This window comes from Schistocerca piceifrons, chromosome 1, assembly GCF_021461385.2.
Source record: "Schistocerca piceifrons isolate TAMUIC-IGC-003096 chromosome 1, iqSchPice1.1, whole genome shotgun sequence".
Lineage (NCBI taxonomy): Eukaryota > Metazoa > Arthropoda > Insecta > Orthoptera > Acrididae > Schistocerca > Schistocerca piceifrons.
In genome coordinates, this window is record NC_060138.1 from 993270646 (window position 1) to 993291658 (window position 21013).

General features: G+C 40.5%; 1 protein-coding gene across 1 annotated transcript in view; it reads right to left on the bottom strand.

Annotated features, from left to right (window-relative positions):
- Positions 1 to 21013, bottom strand: part of LOC124779919 — a 241475-nt gene that overhangs the window by 49113 nt on the left and 171349 nt on the right. The window contains exon 7 of the mRNA XM_047253747.1: positions 8018 to 8128. Coding sequence (XP_047109703.1) covers positions 8018 to 8128 — 111 coding nt within the window. The remainder of the gene's footprint in view (positions 1 to 8017; positions 8129 to 21013) is intronic.

Sequence of the window (21013 nt, forward strand, 5' to 3'; positions counted from 1 at the left end):
TGCCAATGGACTGGAGCTTTGTGGCCTTTGTGTGGTAGGTATCTAGTCGAATTTTCATCAACATTGCTTTTGTTGTCTAAATCAGTATCTACCATCAGGGAGTCAAGGGACAGGCAACATGAAAACTCTACAGGCAGATGAACCGATTGTTTACGGTATAGTGAGAGCCAGCCTTTTGATGTTATTTATTATATAGCTACCAGTTTCGGTGACTGAATACACCATCTTCAGTCCTTAACTGACGCTGATGGGGTAAACTCCAGTTGTATATAACATCCCATCTGTGGCCAACATCTACGAACTGATTTCCATAGATTACTATAACAGCAATGTTGTGTTTGCAACCATCAACTACCAAGTGGCTCATTTGTTCGTTGATGGTTGCAGACACAAAGTTACTGTTACAGTAGTCTACGGCAATCAGTTCACAGATGTTGGCCACTGATGGGATCATGTGTATGATTGGAGTTAAGTCCTCAGTGTCGATTGAGACCTGAAGATGGTGTATTCAGTCACCGGAACTGATAGCTACATAATAAATAACAGCAGAAGAACAGCTGCAGGTGTACCATTTTATTACATAAAATAAAGATTTGTTGGAATGAACATTGAGTCACTGTCATTTATTGTGAACATTATGGAACATGAACATGTAGAGAGGAAAGATATGCACAGAAGGAGAAGGCTTTGCCACATTTACAACTAATGTTGGATCACAACTGGGAGGGGTGCTCAAATATTTAATCACCACTTCTGTTTGTACATACATGTCTGCAGTATGATAAACACTGAAATCCCCACACCACAGTACTGCACCACAACACTTGAAGAGACAAAACAAAATGATGTAGCCTCTTGTGGACTATCACACGGTAACTTATTTTCTTCATTTGTAGGGGAACACTGCTGCAATAATCCATGCTGGGTTGATGGAAGTGTATGGCAACAATGCACCATCATACGACAGAGTGGTTAGGTGGCACAGATGTTTCCAATGAAGACAAACAAGTCTAAATGACAAAAAATGAAATAGGAAATCATCTCCCTGCAAAGCACTGGTAATTCAAGAAACACGGAGGACCTAGTGTTTGAAGACCTGTGTGTCACAACTGAGGCAATAGTGTAAAAATTGGAAGTCAGTCATGGCTCAGTATCCAACATCTTTGACAACAGAAATGTTGCAGCCATGTTGAGTCATTCCAGATGACATTCTAAGCTGCCTAACCATCATGGAGAAATGCAGGGTTACTGGGAAGCTTTAACAAAGCATCACCAGAAGCTGTCCAAGGGCGTGTTTTTGCTCCAAATAAACTTTCTCAACTGATCTGAATGATGAATTATGTGGGGTATTTCTGCTGATGTGATTATATCACATATCTGAACAACACTAGGATGAGAACAAAGGACTTTGGAAAGCTGGGGTGCACGTGCAGGAAGGCTATGAAGCACAGACGTTGCTTTACCTCAGACTGGTGGTTAATGGAATGTATAACTAATTGGATATGAAACACATTAGAAGAAATTTTCATGCCACATTTCTCAAACTCAGGTGCACTGCAGGGCCAAAATTTGCATTTCTGGACGGGGATTCCCTCCTGAAAAATGACCACTTTGCCATCCTGTACAACATACTAAGTGTTGGTGATGTTTCTTATATAAATGATGCATGTGTATGAGGGTAATTTTTTTAAAGTTCTCATAGCACAGCATAAATGCCAGACATGCAACAAGCAGGTTGTGTTCACAGAAAGTGATTGTGCATCTCCTGCACCACCCTATCTGTCACTGCCGAGTTCAAGACCAGACTGTGTGGAGCTGCAGTCACATAAAAAGAGCCACCTCAACTGATTTTGCTACCGTGTGCAAATTGCAAAGCATTATTTGTTTGTGGCAAGTCAAAGGGAATAATGCAGCACACATTCATCGAAGAATGAGCAAAGTACATGGAGAAAATTTTATGAGTGATGTTGCTGTGTGTGAATGATGGTGAAAATTTAAAGCTGACCATACTGATGTGCATGATGAATGGCGTCAATGATGCAAGTCTTGCTACAGACAACCTTGTACAATGAAATGATGAAGGTATTGTGAAATTTCATGACATTTTGAGACAGTTTTGCTGTATGTCAATACTTAAAAAAAATATGTATGAAGCAAGAATGGAAAGAGTTATCACGATTTAACGAATGACTGACAGTTGGATCATTAGAGATGAGGCAAAAGGTAGGAGGGAAAAACAAACGACAAAACAATTTATACATAATGGCTGTGCAATTGTATCAACAACTTATTTTTTGTCGCAAGATGCTTGTTGTTTGGGTGGTAATTGTCATACAAACATTTAAAACAAATTCTTAATTCACTATGGACAAAATAATGCAGATTAAGATTTAGGAACAACAATAATGACTGCAATAACATGGACCAAAATACAAGGTTAGGCACAAACTGACGCGGCAGAACGTGTAGCATGGCACGGCATGGCAGCACACATTTCTGTAACTACTTTTTTTGTTTCATTATTGTTTTTATATTGGCAAGAACAATGCACAGATTAATGACTGGTGAGCCTTTAGCCACTGGGATTATATCTTCTGCCTCTACAATATCTTTAGATTGCAAGAAGGGACAGACAAGTCTTCGTGAAGGTAGTGAAATAGTAAGGAATATTATAAAACCACGTGATCAAGAAGCAAGGCAAGAAATTTTAATCATACAGTGAAACTAGTTTGTCTATGCACTGCTTGTTATGCTGGTGTATCTGTACAAGCTGCTACAAACATTTTAAAAGCATAATTTCCAAAAGTATATTCCTTCTGTGCTCTTGGTTAAAGTATCCAGGATCACAAATACATAAGTTTCACTGTGATTACTTGTATATGGATTTACTAACACGGGAACGGTCCAATCCAACATTTCAAAACCTACCCTGAAAATTTTCTCACAGGAGGAATACACCGAAAGAAATTCTCAGTCAAAATTTTAACTGCTAAGGTGCAATGAAAGTATGTTTAAGTTACTCAAAAGCACCAAGTAAGTGTATTTTGCCCTAACAGCTGGCCAAAAGTCCACTTCTCAAATGCAAGTAATTCCTGGAATGCGTAACTTCTTGTGATAGTTTGATGGGGCACTGCTGAATGTGTTAAAAGTGTGTTTTTACTTGTCCAAAGATCCAGGTATGTGTCGCCATTTATAATTATTTTCATTCATATTATTTACTACTTTTATTAGTAATCGTCCTTTTTGTCATAGTTCTGGTCATTTCCCTGCATACTTGTTACTGCAGTGTTACAGAAATACACTCTTGGAAATTGAAATAAGAACACCGTGAATTCATTGTCCCAGGAAGGGGAAACTTTATTGACACATTCCTGAAGTCAGATACATCACATGATCACACTGACAGAACCACAGGCACATAGACACAGGCAACAGAGCATGCACAATGTCGGCACTAGTACAGTGTATATCCACCTTTCGCAGCAATGCAGGCTGCTATTCTCCCATGGAGACGATCGTAGAGATGCTGGATGTAGTCCTGTGGAACGGCTTGCCATGCCATTTCCACCTGGCGCCTCAGTTGGACCAGCGTTCGTGCTGGACGTGCAGACCGCGTGAGACGACGCTTCATCCAGTCCCAAACATGCTCAATGGGGGACAGATCTGGAGATCTTGCTGGCCAGGGTAGTTGACTTACACCTTCTAGAGCACGTTGGGTGGCACGGGATACATGCGTACGTGCATTGTCCTGTTGGAACAGCAAGTTCCCTTGCCGGTGTAGGAATGGTAGAACGATGGGTTCGATGACGGTTTGGATGTACCGTGCACTATTCAGTGTCCCCTCGACGATCACCAGTGGTGTACGGCCAGTGTAGGAGATCGCTCCCCACACCATGATGCCGGGTGTTGGCCCTGTGTGCCTCGGTCGTATGCAGTCCTGATTGTGGCGCTCACCTGCACGGTGCCAAACACGCATACGACCATCATTGGCACCAAGGCAGAAGCGACTCTCAGCGCTGAAGACGACACGTCTCCATTCGTCCCTCCATTCACACCTGTCGCGACACCACTGGAGGCGGGCTGCACGATGTTGGGGCGTGAGCGGAAGACGGCCTAACGGTGTGCGGGACCATAGCCCAGCTTCATGGAGACGGTTGCGAATGGTCCTCGCCAATACCCCAGGAGCAACAGTGTCCCTAATTTGCTGGGAAGTGGCGGAGCGGTCCCCTACGGCACTGCGTAGGATCCTACGGTCTTGGCGTGCATCCGTGCATCGCTGCGGTCCGGTCCCAGGTCGACGGGCACGTGCACCTTCCGCCGACCACTGGCGACAACATCGATGTACTGTGGAGACCTCACGCCCCACGTGTTGAGCAATTCGGCGGTACGTCCACCCGGCCTCCCGCATGCCCACTATACGCCCTCGCTCAAAGTCCGTCAACTGCACATACGGTTCACGTCCACGCTGTCGCGGCATGCTACCAGTGTTAAAGACTGCGATGGAGCTCGGTATGCCACGGCAAACTGGCTGACACTGACGGCGGCGGTGCACAAATGCTGCGCAGCTAGCGCCATTTGACGGCCAACACCGCGGTTCCTGGTGTGTCCGCTGTGCCGTGCGTGTGATCATTGCTTGTACAGCTCTCTCGCAGTGTCCGGAGCAAGTATGGTGGGTCTGACACACCGGTGTCAATGTGTTCTTTTTTCCATTTCCAGGTGTGGATCATTTCTCTACTGGAAATTTAAAACAGTACCTGCTGAATACTGCAGTTTGATTTTGTAGAGCTGTTTTATATTAATTAGTTGTTAGCTATAAAAAAACATCATCTCTGAAATTAATTTTGAAAGCATTCTGTTTTTATCCTACGTCCTTCAAAAGCCAAAATTATGACAAGGAAAGGCCTCTAACATCTTACGAAGAGATTTTCTGAAAAGGAGTTTGTAAAAAGATTGGACTTTAAGGACAATTGCATACTATCAGAGCCTAACTTCTGCGATGAAAAAAAAAAGAAAAGGTCTTAAACATTAGCTGTCATATATAAAGTCACAATTAAAGAAATGATGGATTGCTTCACACAAAGCTGAAAGTACCTCCTCAAAAACTAACCATAACTGGCTGCAAAGTACCACTGAATTTCAATGTTACAAAACTCTAGTTAGCAGACAGTAAAAAGCGTACTGCACAGCTACTAAGAAACGGTTGTGGAGCCACATTGTCAACATACACCAGTCAAATAATGCTCCGAGAATCTGGAAATGTTGAGGGTCCCAAAATGGTTAAAGATATCTAAATACAAACAAGCACTAGATTGAAGTTGTAAAGACTTACAAGCAAAAAGTCGACTTTCACGTATCCAAACCTTATCAACTTTCTCGAAGGAAAGACTAGGAAACAGCACGCAATAATCTGAACAGCTAATAACAAGGTCTATCCCTGTTACAGTATCCTTCAAAGAGCTAAAAAGCTGTGCTAAACCATAACTGAATCCTCTCAGATGACTTCCACATGGACAGAGCTTCAACTTCACGTCTTGCTTAATCATAGATGCAAGCAATTAATATTGTATTTGGAAGGGGTTTTAAATGATTTTCAAAATGACGACAATGCATTGGGACTTATCTATAAATGAGGCTGTGATAGTTCACAGAAAATTCAGTTCAAACAAAAATTTTAAAAGAACTGCGATTGTGATGTGAACATATTTCAGTCATCCTTAGTGCCCCTCTACTTTTAATTGCACAAGTAAAGACCTAATTGTTTGGAAAAATCCTAAACCATCATCTTCTCACTAGTGCAGACCTGTTGCGGCCTGGCACTCTTTCCCTAAAGCATTTTTTTTTTCCTTTCGGTTTTTGGTGTTATCTGGATGGTGCAATCAGGCCGCTAACAACAATATGGCTTTAGTTAGCTTGTTTGTCAACGTTTATAATGCACATGAGAAGGACGAAATCTCCTTGGTTGGAATGGGTACTTAGTTACAACCGGCTGGTAATTTTCAAGGAATTGGCAGGAGTGATCTACTGAAGTAGCAAGTTATTACATTTAGTCAATTTGTTTATTGAAGAGTCAGATCAAAACCCCTTAATAGAAAGCCAAATGCCTTCAGTAACCAATTGGAAGGACTTTTATCAGAAATGAGTGCTTTCAGTGCCATTCATTCTGCTAATTATTAGCCACTTGGCCTAAATCACAAATCAACAACACTTTGAAGTAACTCACTATTAGTCAAGAGCCTCTTGCCATATAGTACAAGAGTCAAGTACCAAAACAGTAGCTTGTTCCTAATATTCACTGAAATTCCTCTACCTTGATTCTTTGAGACATTGATATGCAGTCACTATTCAATGCTATTCCAATGAACACTGAAAACTGCTACTTAGCTTGCAGTTGCTGTTTGACCACCAGATTCTATCATCATCGTCATCATAGCTGAAGTGTCCACAGCTCCATCAGGTGTTGCTACAAAGCATCACTGTACTTCGGCTGCTAGGATTTTTCGCCAAATCTCCTCTCTGCTACCACTGTTGCTATTTCTGATATCTCTCTTGTTTAATGTGCCCCTCTCTGAGCTTTTACTTCGTTCTACACTGATTCTTGGTGCACACAGCCTTTTGTGATATCTGTTGGGAACACTCTCTTGAAAGCTTTCTTCGACATTTGATCATCTTAATGTTTGACAGTCACTCAAATTTATGCTAGAGTTTCCTCCATTACATGCGTTGGAAAGTTCCCTATCATTCCACTGATCTTGTCCCTTGGCCCTGCTGGTGAGGTGAGTGTACTGCTTGCCGGCTTGTTTGGACAGCCTCAAAGAAGCAAATAGTGTCCAGCTGCTTTGAGACGCATTATATGCCCCTGATATCCAGTTTAATTTCCCCCGATCACACACACGGGCTGTCTTGCATACGAAACCCGGCTCACTTCTTATGTTATGATCTGATATGTAATTAAAATTATTAACATTTTCTAGGATCATCACAGAACAATAAGAATAAGATGTATTCATGAAACAGCAGAAAAAGTTGGTATAGCACCAGGCGAAAAATTACACGAAACAAAAATTGCAAGAACAGAGAATGTGAAACACACACTGCTGATGACTATGATGTATACATAGGTCTGCAATACAGCAAAAGGGCCAGCATCGACAATGAGATGCTACGTTTGCAAGGCTACCTCAAAGGACTTCAATGACTTGTCAAAACCCAACATAACAAATGCAAGAGCTATTCAGTTTGGCCCATCTGTAGGGAATGCCGAATTAGATTTTCCAAATTTTTGTTGCATTTGTCCTATAAAATAAAATTCAAGATGTGGTGAATTTATTCAAAAGAGAAAAAGGTACTTGCTCAACAGAGAAAAAAAAGTCACCCAATAAAAGTTTAGAAATCGATTGTGATTAATTGTCCATGTTCCCAAGCAAGGCTATAGAAATAGCAATGATGGAAATATCAGTAGAAGATTTTTTACAAACCTTGAAAACATCAGCAAAAATAATAGGTGTAGAGCTGCAACACATACAGATTCAGGGCTACTCTAGAAGTTATTTCCAATGGATGTAAGACAGGCATAGATGACTTTTCTGCTTGTACTGTTCAAACATTAAGACTGTATATTGATTTTTATCCATGGCACCCTATGTCTCCCACTGAATGCAAGATTTTGCTGCATGGTTCAACTGTCATTGAACATGCCCTCTTACCCATATGTAGTTTACCAGAATAAGCAGCCGAGGCCCACAGTAAGTACTTTCATCTGTACAGACAAATGTTTGCCAGGAAATTCTTAGAAGAAGAATGCAATGTGGACATAATAAACAGGCTACTTCTGACATCTGGTCCATTAATAATAGGTATTAGACCAAAACCAAAGGAAATCAGAAAAAAATTCCTTAAAAGAAACATTACATTTACTGTTCTCAATGAAGGACTGATTAGGCAGGTTCCTCAAGCTAAAAATGATGACAATGAGAGAAGAAAAATACACAAAATTAACTCTGAATGTTAACAGCCATACCTTATTAATGCCTGTGTCATCCGGTCTTCAATGTAAGTTCTTATCTTCACTTCTTCAGGCTTCTCAACTTCTTCACATCGCAGAGGTATGTGACTGAGCTCTTTACATTTCCTGTAAATATGAAACATGCTGCCTTACTATTGCTTATATCACCAAAAAGTTATCAGAATATCTATGACTAGCTATGTCAAGTACTGTGACACCAATCCAGTTAAGATTAGAACCTCTACTTCTTTTTTGGGAGACATTCAGCAAAATCAAATTGTATTTTTTATGGTGTTAACCAATGAAGAATTTCTGGATGTGACAGATAATGTACTGTCAAGGACCTTCCAAAATATGATGTACCTGAATCATAATTTGACATTTAAAATAAACACTTCCAATGTATTATGCGATGTATTTATGTTCTTTACTAAATGAGGAGGTGCAGGCTTCAAATTGCTCACAATATTTTCATTAGTATCAAAATTGTTGAAGTAGATTGTGACAAAATGTTTAAAGTTAGTGGAATTCAAAACATTCCTTGGGCGTAAAACTTTATTTTGTAACTGGTTTCAATCAATAAGATCAACATCATAAGCCTCTATCTTCCTAAACTAGTAAACAGGACGCAAAAAAATGCATGTAGCCAAGATACGCACAGTCAAAAGGATGTAAAAACCAGATGGAACAATGTATTATGTTTTTACTTCTTTTGATGATGATTAACTACTGATCCAATGATTTATGTCATAGTCCGAAACAGGTCATAGTATAAAGAAAATATTTTTCAATAAAAGATTGTTTTGAATTCCACAAAGGAAGGTAGGTTGATTGGTTTAAGGATTCAAGGGAACAAACTGAGGTCATCAGTCCCTCCAAACATTATTCACTCAGCCAAAGCATTGTTCACAAACTCAAGACTGGTTAAAAGTGGAATTCTACACAGAACATCAGTAAGCAGTTCTTCCATAAACAAAATCAGAGAACAGTGTGGCAAACTCTGAACAATTTTCATTCATCTTAAACAGTTTTTTTTTCCCCCCGAAAAAAAAAAAAAAAAAGTTTGAGGGTACTCCGGCATTGGATATATTGCAGCGAAAATTACTTATAGCTGAAGCATGGGATAGCACTCATCTGTTTTTAGCCATGACAATCTACAAGTCTAACTTAAAAATAAAAAAAAATTTAAAGAAAAGTAGTTTCGGACTCTTCAGTTGACTTTACTACAGCTCAAATGAAGGTTTACAGTCTCACTTTCGTCATCCACTGATATTGAACTTCCTGGCTTTTCACTCGCACACGAATTGTTGACAGTTTTTGGTTTTTTATATGCAGAAGAACAAGTAAAATAGTTTGTTAGTTTTCTGCTCATCTCTCACCTCCAACTTAACTTACAAGTTGCAACGAAAGACAGGACACACTGTAAAACTTCAAACAACCGACAAGAATGGAACAGCAAATGGAAACGAATAAAGAACAACAAAACAAAGACGACAATGAATCGTGAAGGATAGTGGTGGCAGGAACGTAGATACATCTTTCGGTAGCTCGGTGTTTGAGCGTATGCATATTCGTTTAGCTCTACCATCACTCACTATTAGCAGGAGAGGGCATTACATGCTTGTCGAACTGGTTGCCAGCGATTCAGTTGTCGAGAACAGTTGCCGCAGCTTCGAAATGCTTGAAACAGTCAATGACATTGCTTTTCCCACCAAAAACTGCACTGGTATCGTTCGTATTGCAATTACCAATACGAGAAAATGAAATAAAAAATTTGTGTCCGTGAAATAAATCTTTGGGGTACACATACCCTATCGTTCCCCCAGAAAACCAGCACTGATCTTAACAAATTTTAAGTGACAAATGCTTGCGAAAGGATGGTGTGGATTTAAACAGACTAGGCTCAATGAATTTTAGTAAAATGATAAGAGACATCTGTAAAATCATTAAGAACTGATGTCATGTGAAGGGGGTGAAATTTCAAAAGTGACAATGAAAATACAAATATCTCCCAGGCAGAAATTTCGATATTAATGTAAGTATTAAGGACAGTGTGCTTCAGAACTCAACTCCAAACCTGATGGTATTTTATCAAAATGTATAATTGCTATCCAACAAATTAAATCAATATCATATTTTGTAAGAAAATGACACGAAAAACACTCCTGTATTACATTTTACTGGACATTGACTTGACAGAGAGAAACTTCACATGGTATCCGTTCCAGATTTTGTATTGGGTAGTTATTTTTGTGGGAAACTGTATAAACATGGTGGTAATTGCATTTATATTAAAAATGGCATAAATTTTAAATGTATACCTGATATAGAAAAATTATCCATAGAGAAATAATTTGAGGGTAATGTATTTGAAATCACTGATGAAAAAATTGCTATTATTTGTCTATACATGGCACCAATGGGTAATATTAACATCATGTTAAAGGGCCTCTAATATTTTACTCAAGACTACACAAATAACGGAAAAGTAATTATATGTGGGGATTTCAATACTGAGTCTGCAAGCGAGTCCAAGCAAAAAGCTGTTTTACTGAGTTTCTTAGCACCTTTAAAGGCTAATACAGAAACACCAACACACATTACAAAAACCTCAGCCACAATCGTTGATTAAATAATTGTGAATGGGCACTTGAAATATTCAACACAAACCTTCAATATAGGTTTTGGGGATCACACAGCCCACGAAATTAATATAAGACTAGGAAAACAGCTTGTTTCAGCCAAATGCCTAAAACTACATCGAGGAAGTATAATGAGCAAAACATAAATTTCCTTCACTGTCTGAGTAAAGGAACTTGGAAAAAGATCTATGAATGTAAAAATACGAAGGGTAAGTTCAACAAATTCTTGAACAGTTCTAGCTATTATTTTGAACTTTGCTTTCCACTTCATAAAAAGATAATCACAGCAGGGATACAAAAAAATATCTGCAAGGGAAAAAAGTTTACTTCATGAAATATCTAGACAGCACATCGCATCTCCAGAATTTTATTCCTATTTTAAGAATTACAAAAAACTAAAGCCATAAAAGAAGCAAAAAGAATGGCAAATAATGTCTTCATACCAAACACATCAAATAAAATGAAAACCACATGGGACACCAAGACAGGAAACAGGAGAAACACAGAGGAAATAGTACAACATCAAATGGAAAGAAAATTCATCTGTAATATCTGGTTCCAAGCAGATAGCAAATCATTTTAACTCATATTTCACCGAAGCAGCTGTGATTCTGGAAGCTAAACTTTCAATACGCTCCCACTGCAAATCAGATTAAAACTATCCTTAGTAACAAGTCTCTCTTCCTATACCCAACACACGAACGGGAAATACTAAAAACAGTAAGGGAGCTAAAATCAGAATCTGCCTTTGGTACTAACAACGTAGCAGGCCATATCTTTAAAAAATGTGCACCCTTAGTAGTTAGGCCCATTATTGACATATGCAATAGCTCACTTTTAATGGAATATTCCCAGAAAAGTTAAAATAGCTAAAGTGAAGCCATTGTACGAAAAAGGTGAAAAAACAGATATGACAAATTATAGGCCAGTCTCTCTACTATCTGTTTCTTTCTAAAGTAACTGAAAAACCTTTTACAAAAAGACCTATAGGTTTCACTGAATTATTACTTTTCTCGACCACACAGCATGGTTTCCAAAAAGGCATATCCTCAAATATCAAAATCTCAGATGGAAACCTAATTCTAAGCAACGAAGGGAAAGCAGAAAGGTGGAAGGAGTATATAGAAGGTCTATACAAGGGTGATGTACTTGAGGACAATATTATGGAAAGGGAAGAGGATGTAGATGAAGATGAAATGGGAGATACAATACTGCGTGAAGAGTTTGACAGAGCACTGAAAGACCTGAGTCGAAACAAGGCCCTGGGAGTAGACAACATTCCATTAGAACTACTGACGGCCTTGGGAGAGCCAGTCCTGACAAAACTCTACCATCTGGTGAGCAAAATGTAGAGACAGGCGAAATACCCTCAGACTTCAAGAAGAATATAATAATTCCAATCCCAAAGAAAGCAGGTGTTGACATATGTGAAAATTACCTAACTATCAGCTTAATAAGTCACAGCTGCAAAATACTAACGCGTGTTCTTTACAGACGAATGGAAAAACTGGTAGAAGCCAACCTCGGGGAAGATCAGTTTGGATTCTGTAGAAACACTGGAACACGTGAGGCAATACTGACCTTACAACTTATCTTAGAAGAAAGATTAAGGAAAGGCAAACCTATGTTTCTAGCATTTGTAGACTTAGTGAAAGCTTTTGACAATGTTGACTGGAATACTCTCTTTCAAATTCTGAAGGTGGCAGGGGTAAAATACAGGGAGCGAATGGCTATTTACAATTTGTACAGAAACCAGATGGCAGTTATAAGAGTCGAGGGACATGAAAGGGAAGCAGTGGTTGGGAAGGGAGTGAGACAGGGTTGTAGCCTCTCCGCGATGCTATTCAATCTGTATATTGAGCAAGCATTAAAGGAAACAAAAGAAAGATTCAGAGTAGGTATTAAAATCCATGGAGAAGAAATAAAAACTTTGAGGTTTGCCGATGACATTGTAATTCTGTCAGAGACAGCAAAGGACTTGGAAGAGGAGTTGAACGGAATGGACAGAGTCTTGAAAGGAGGATATAAGATGAACATCAACAAAAGCAAAACCAGGATAAGGTAATGTAGTCTAATTAAGTTGGGTGATGCTGAGGGAATTAGATTAGGAAATGAGACACTTAAAGTAGTAAAGGAGTTTTGCTATTTGGGGAGAAAAATAACTGATGATGGTCGAAGTAGAGAGGATATAAAATGTAGACTGGCAATGGCAAGCAAAGTGTTTCTGAAGAAGAGAAATTTGTTAACATCGAGTATAGATTTAAGTGTTAGGAAGTCGTTTTTTGGAAGTATCTGTATGGAGTGTAGCCATGTATGGAAGGTGAAACATGGACGATAAATAGTTAGGACAAAAAGAGAATAGAAGCTTTCGAAATGTGGTGCTACAAAAGAATGCTGAAGATTAGATGGGTAGATCACATAACTAATGAGGAGGTGTTGAATAGGATTGGGGAGAAGTTTGTGGCACAACTTGACTAGAAGAAGGGATCGGTTGGTAGGGGGAGGCATCAAGGGATCACAAATTTAGCATTGGAGGGCAGCGTGGAAGGTAAAAATTGTAGAGGGAGACCAAGAGATGAATACACTAAGCAGATTCAGAAGGATGTAGGTTGCAGTAGGTACTGGGAAATGAAGAAGCTTACACAGGATAGAGTAACATGGAGAGCTGCATCAAACCAGTCTCAGGACTGAAGACCACAACAACAACATATCCACCAAGTCTGCTATTATCGATTTCCTAAATGAAGCTTTGAACACACACACACACACACACACACACACACACACACACACACACACAAAATAAAAAAATAACAAAAAATTAAAAAACCATGGCAGCAATATTCCTGGATCTTTCAAAAGCATTTGACATCATTTATCATGATCTACTATGTAGAAATCTAGAAAATGCTGGTGTCAAGAGGCCCAGTGTATGAGTGGGTGAAGTCATACCTACACAACAGACAACAAATAATTGAAGTCTTGTACAAAGAAGGCAAAAATTTAATTCCCTATCACTCATAAAAACACTATGTTAAATACAGTGTGCCAAGGGATTCTGTACTGGGATCAATCTTGTTCTTGCTGTTTGTAAATGACTTTGAACCATCCAGCCCTACCTATAAGTACATTAAATATGCTGATAATACAAATATTCTTATCAAAGGAAAGACCCCCGAAAAGCTCCAAAATGAAATACAATAGAGCACTTCACATATATCAGAATGGTTCCCAATGAACAACTAAACAATAAAAACACAGAAAACGAACACTATGCATCTACTGTATACACACTGCAGAATAAACAGCCTCTTAGCTGCAACCATAGAACTGTTGGGCAAAAGTCTTGAAACAAAAGGAAAATCTTAGATAACAACAGCAAAACAAAAAAAGGAAAATTTTAGATAACAACAGCAAGACTGTTCCAAAAAACCAAAATGTCCATTCATACAAACATGGAATAATCAAGATTTACATGTGCAGTTTCCATATATAGCATACAAAAAAAAAAAAAAAATAAATAAATAAATAAATAAAAAATTAAGGCTATAACTGGCTTGCATAAATTCAAAACTGCAGTGAGTGACTACCTACTACAGAACTGTTACTATAGTGTTGATGGATTTTATCTACTATGTAAATATGTGAGAAAATTTAAATAGTTTATACAGTTAAGGTCAAAATAGGAAATGTGTATGTATAAATTTATCTTTGTATTCTATTTTTGTGTGGACTAACAGATATACATTCGTGGACTGTTTTTCTCTTATATAAGGCTTATATTGCTATATACTGTAAATCGTACAACAGTTTCTGTTCAAAATTTATTTCAATTATTTGACTTGTCCTATATCATTATGTACCCGTGTATAACATATGATTCAAATGAGAATAAATATACAATACTATACAATTCTACTTGGAACAGGCAAGGCAATAAAACTATACACCAGAGAAGATCCTAGTGGGCAAAACCCACAAGGTCTATCAAAGTTCAACGGAGCCTAGACAAAGGTACAAGGAAGAAGAAAAGGGGAAAAGGAAGATAGGCGGGCCAGGTGCTCCGTCCAGGGAGCAGCAGGAAGCCCTCAGTGGCAGAAACTGCAATGGAGGATGACCCCTTCCCTCCTCCTCCTCCACCTCCAGAGGCACCTCACCCAACAATACGCTGTAAAGCAGTAAGGACAGGGCAAGGAAAGCACAAGAAAACAGACGAAGAACACCAAGTCACACAGAAGAAGCAAGAAAGGGAAGAGGAACACAAGAATGGGCAGGTTGAGGACTAGGGCAGACCACCAACCCAGATAGTCAGCCATTGTCTGGTTGGGGCAGAGAATTCAACAGGGTAACCTGCCAACCCCTGAGTGGGCTGAAAAGGCCGAGACATTCTCCCTTACAGGGAGTGATTATAAACACCTTTCATGAATAAACCTTAAAACCAGGTCAGTCACTCAGGCATCGTCTGCTAACACCAGGGGTAGCGAGTCAGGAAGATTAAAGAGTCCACTGTAGGGTGGTGAGGTTAGGACAGTCCAGCCAAATGTGGACCACTGTCAAATGGGCATCACAACGACACTGGGGCAGATCCTTGCAATGGAGGAGATTACCATTAGTCAGCCAAGTATAGCCAATGAAGAGCTGGCGAAGGACAATGGAATCCTTGCAAGAGGACTGCATAGAGTACCTCCACAAATTCACGGTCTCCTTTATCATCCATAGTTTGTTCAGTGAAGTCAAGGGTATGCCATTCTGTATTCCAAATTCTTAGTACTTGATGGCGGGATACTGATCAAAGGTCCAGCGCTGGAATACCAATATCAAGAGGCAGCTTGCCAGTAGCCAATTTGGCCAGCCTGTCAGTGAGTTCATTCCCTGGGATCCCAATGTGACCAGGGGTCCAGACAAAGACCACTGAGCATCCATGCTGTTCAAGGGCAAAAATGGAATCCTGGATAGTCAGAACCAAGGGATGGCGAGGGTAACATGTGAAGAGCTTGTAAACTATTCAAGGAGTCTCTATAGGTGAAGAAAGACTCACTAGTGCAGGAATGGATACGCTCAAGAGCACATGAGATGGCTACCAACTCTGCAGAGAAAACACTGTAGTCATTCGGCAAGGCACGGAGTTCATTATATTCCACATGACGTAAGCAAGGCCAGTGTGACTGGCAACCATCAAGCCATCAGTACAGACTACTTGTGAATCTTGAACACGCTGAGAATGGAGAAGAATTGGTGGCTAAAGGCCTCAGGCAGTGCCAAGTCTTTCGGACCTAGTTGTAGGTCAAGACAGAGCTGTGGATGGGAGGGGGAGGGGGTGTGCACCACGGAGTTGTACAGGAGCAGCCCCGGAGAAGATGTGATACGAGGGGAAAGCGGGAGTTCTGAGAGAGAGAAAAAAAAAAAAAAAAAAAACCCCGGGGCTTGTTATTGTTGGCGGTCTTTGTGTGTGTGTGTGTGTGTGTGTGTGTGTGTGTGTGTGTGTGTGTGTGTGTGTGTGTGTGTGCGCGCTCAAAAAACTGAGGTTATTGTGACCTTTACAAAACCTAAAAGAAACCTACACACCCACTCTATCTCACTTGCCTTAAGACAATGGAGATGGGGTGAAAGGTCCTATACATGGGGTTAAAACAGAAGTGAAACTGCAGAAGAGCTACAAGAAAGGCACAGGGCAATGTGACTGGTAGACCACTTACAAAAAACTGGGTGAGCCAGTCACCCTGTGAACACATTAAGAACATAGCCATAAAACTTTAGGAAACAAGTTGGACATATCGCAGGACCTTAAAACTCACTACATTCGCTTGAACCTTACTGAAAGTAGGGGGCATATCTTTTGACAAACCTTACACTGCCTTCTGGTCGTAGAATACAAGAGAGTCTAATAAAATATGGCATACAGTGATCTGTACAAAAGTACCACACAATGGAGCAGTAAGTCATCTGTCATAGGGCTGTGGCCTGTGCAAAGACTAGTAAGGAAGACCTCATCCTGTCAACGTGGCCGGAAGGAGGTATGCCACAGATGCGTTGTGGACTTTACTAGACAGAGCTTATTGTCTTGTCACTTCCACCCACTCATCTTCCTTTTGATGCAAGACACCGTACTTCAACAGTGAGGCTAATAGCGTGCAGGGGGATGGCACACTGAAATAACTAAGGATCACATGCCTGTCTCCTTGGCTGCTAGATCCACCCTTTAGTTCACTGCAATATATGTGTGCCCTGGTACCAAGCAGAAAGATAACATCTTCAACAGCTTTTGTCATTGGAGGAGAGCATGCTTGATATTCTGAACTACTTTATATTCTGGGTACAAGCATTGTAGAGAGTGACTGGCACTCAGAGAATCTGAATACACGTAATTTAGCACTTTAAGAACATCTCATGTGCTCCACACTGAAGACAGTACAGTCTAGGGGTAGTCGGACCTTCATATCATGATTGGGGAAACTAACAGAGCGACCAATGGAGTTTCCCTGTTTGGACCAATCAGTAAAGACAGCTACATAGTCGTGGTGCTCACTTGAAATGGCAGAAAATATTGCACCAAATCCAAAATGACACTGGGCTGCTGCAGTAACCATGGTGGCTGGCAGCTGAAATCCTGGATTTGGGGTTGTACATGCTCCACACCACTTGACTCCAGCACACGCTGCATGTGGATCCCAAATGACATTGTTGCTCTTTGATGATATGAGAAAAGGCATTCCAGAGGCAGATGAGCAACAGTGTGGTATGAAGGTTAAATCAGAGCTGCGAGTAACTTATGTGCCTCACGTTATATGAGGAGCTGCCGCTGGATGGCGAGTGGCAGTTCCCCACCCTCAGCACAGAGACTGGGTGTGCAGCTGGTTGTGTAAACACCTGTGCCCAGCCTAGCCTAATCCCCTCATGGTGGGTAGTGTCAATAATCTTCTCAGGTGCCTTAGGTGTTGCAACCACAATAGTTTGGTGTCAAAAATTAAGCATAGAAACGACACTAAGTCTTTAAAACGTGGAATGGTTTTCCTCATATGCAAGTCAGGTAAATTAAAAATATGATGAGAATGATTAAAATGTACACACACACACACACACACACACACACACACACACACACACACACACACACCTGCAAAAAACTGAAAACCCATTTTTGCAGCCCAGTCCTTCACCTCTGCACTTTAAGTTTTAACTGACTGGTTGCTGTCTAACACTGGAGGTGGAACAGAAAAAAGCAAAATCATCCACAAATAAGGAGCATTGTATAAACTCCTTACTGTAGGTGTGAAAATTTCTATGGCTATGCAATAGAGGGTACCACTTAATACATTGCCCTGAGGAACATCATTCACCTCCTCAAAGCGATCTGACAGCACATCACCACCAACTTGAGAACTTAGAAAAACAATTAGACAGGACGGATTTTGTGAAAATGGTGAGGTGGCAAGGCAACACTAATGGAGTTACACAAGAATATTGTGTCTCCAAATAGTGTCGTACGTCTTACTGATATCGAAGAATATAGCAAGACGATGATGTTTATGTAGGAAAGGCTGCTGAATAGCTGCCCCTAGTAGGGTCAAGTTGTCGACAGCGGACAGAAATCTCCAGAATCCACACAGAGTGGCTAGAGAATTGTCTGGTCTCAACAACCAGACAGGTGATGGTAAACAATGCGCTCCAGGGCCTTTCCTACATAGCTCATTAATGTGATGCTCCGGTAACTATCTTGGTATGAGAAGCAGTATTAGAATTGAGTCTCTACATGAGGTGGGAAATTGGCCTATGTGCCATATAAGTTTAAAACATTGAAGGAGGATTTCCTTGACACTTCTAGTAAATGTCTAAGCATGTAATACCGGATTTGGTTGTGTCTAGGTGCAATATCAATCAGTCTCAGACAGTGTCAATTTCAGCTCTCACATGGAGAAAGGGTAGTTTGAAGACTCACTGTGTTTACTGGTAATCCTCTGGCAGGTTTCCCATTCTTTAGTAGCGTATGTAGGACGTCGAAGTACAGGAACACTTGCCATGACCTTTTCTTGCTCTCTCTTTAATTATGCGTCGAGCAGACTGCTGTTGGGGGGGGCATTTAGATTTCCGAAGAGACGCCGCCTGCCTTGGAATGCTGAACAGCACTCATTGGTCCATCAAGGTATAGGTCACCACCTAAGACGACCTAAGGACTTTGGTACCAATAGGTCTGTAGCATGATGGATCACTCAGGTGATTCACCCATTTCTGTAAGCTGTCGTAGTGTTCAAACACAACTAGCTGGCTAAACAGCATCTGGTTAGCCCTGCTGACCATCCATTTTGGTGACTTCTTTTCAACCAATCCTCCATCGAGTAGTGGATCCACAGTGGGAAGTGGTCACTGGAATGAAGGTCACCAGTTGTTTCCAACTGTGCTGAGTCTGCAGGGACTGGAGAGCAGGAAGAGACGTCAATGGCTGAGGAAAAACCAGCAGCAGCCAAGAATTCAGCGGGACTGCTCGCATTCAGGATGCACAGCTCCTGTTACATTATGAGGTTCTTCAACAAGACCCAACCCATGGTGCAAGAATAATTTGAGCCTCATAATACATTATGGGCATTGAAATCACATTGTAGGGGACGTGTGTGGGGAGTTGTTAAATTAGCCCTGCGAGAGCTTCAGAGTCTATTAAATCCTGCAGAGGTAAGTGCAGGGACCAGTTAGTGATCTTCTGACCAACAGGAACTGCAACAGTTATTGCTTGTAGGTCAGTAAACAATGAGAGAGCCATGGCACACAAGCACATGTTGGGATTGAGGAGCTTTTTACAGAGGTTTTTACCACCTTCACAATCCAGGTGGTCAAGGCGAGATCCCCATTTCCTGTGACATGCAACATTCCACTGCCACACCAGATAGTGATTGCTGAAGCATGCCCACAGCTTACGATGACAAAGGACTGGTGGCGCTTACCAGTCCCCAGTTCAGTAACTTGGGGGTCGCCAAGCCCTTACCCAGCAAATAAAAGCTGAGACCCTGACGGCATGGTGTTTGTAACCCCAGACCTGGACTGCCATTGTGGGAGGCAGATCTCTGTATGTGGAAAGAAGAGACGGTAGTTCGGTGCTGTGGAGAGCAGCAGATGCGTAATGCATAAGGGATCATCTGTTTTTGGCACAGAGCGTGTGATGGTGGGACCCCTGCCTCCACTAGGAGGCTGGAGACGGGGTTTAGTCTAAAATGTGCTAGTTGCCAGTCGCACCCCACAATGATGTATCAGGTCCACCATCTGTAACAGACTGTGCTGCCAAGCCGTATGTGAGACTCCCGTAATCTAGGCTGGACTGGACCAATGCTTTGTAGAGCTGTAGCAGAGTAGAGCAGTGCAGGCCCCAGTGGTATTGCTGAGGCATCGAAGTGACCAATATGTCTGCTTCAGTTGACAAATATGTGGAAGTCATGTCAACTGGACATCAAAGACCAGTCCTCAAAAATGATGAGAGTCCACCACATTGCAAAATTTGAAGAATACCCAGTGAAAACTGCAAATATTTCAACATAATTTTTTAATTTAAGGTTCCAGTTATATATGAAACTTTTAGTTTCTATTTATCTTAATTAAATGTGTAGCAATGAAAGACGTTCTATTTAAGAAATTTCCTGTATGTATTTGGTACAGAGTGAGAAATAAACCAGTAATTTGCAATTGCAATTTTTCCTGTCTACATACATATCAACAGGCCGACTTTCATTTTGCACTGGCTTACAAAAAATGATCATGAGTCCTACTGGCAGGTAAAACACCAAGAGTAAAAATTTTCTTGCTGCAAATTTGCTTCTTGGTTAATTTCTTTGAACATAGGTAGGTTGTACATTCACAACATGAGACACAAAGTTATTATAATGGACTACGAATGTTGGGCAACAAATGGCACACTGCACTGAATATTATAATGCTTAAATGCTACTTTTAGTAGATACTTATGACCTAGTTGTGACTGAAATCACAGCCAGATGCTAGAAAGTTGTTATAATGAAAACAGACTGATTGGTAAGAGAAACATGATTACATGCCCACCTCTGGTGTGAAAAATGTTTCAATAATGAAGAAGACAATGAATGAACGTTGTCTGCATCCAAATATTAGATGTAAGCTAACCATACATTACAAATGTATTCATTATTTACATTCCTTTCACAGTTTGGACATCAAGAACAAAAACACATTCTCTCTTCATAGCTATACGAGCTAGAGCAGTAAAAATTTCATTGATTACTAGTAATTTGATGCATGATAACATTTGAAGGTACGGTATTGACTGTTATACAGTTAGCTTACAGACAAAAGCTAATTTGATGAAATTTATGAAATCTGTCACAATGGACATACCCATCTTGAATAAGTGGGA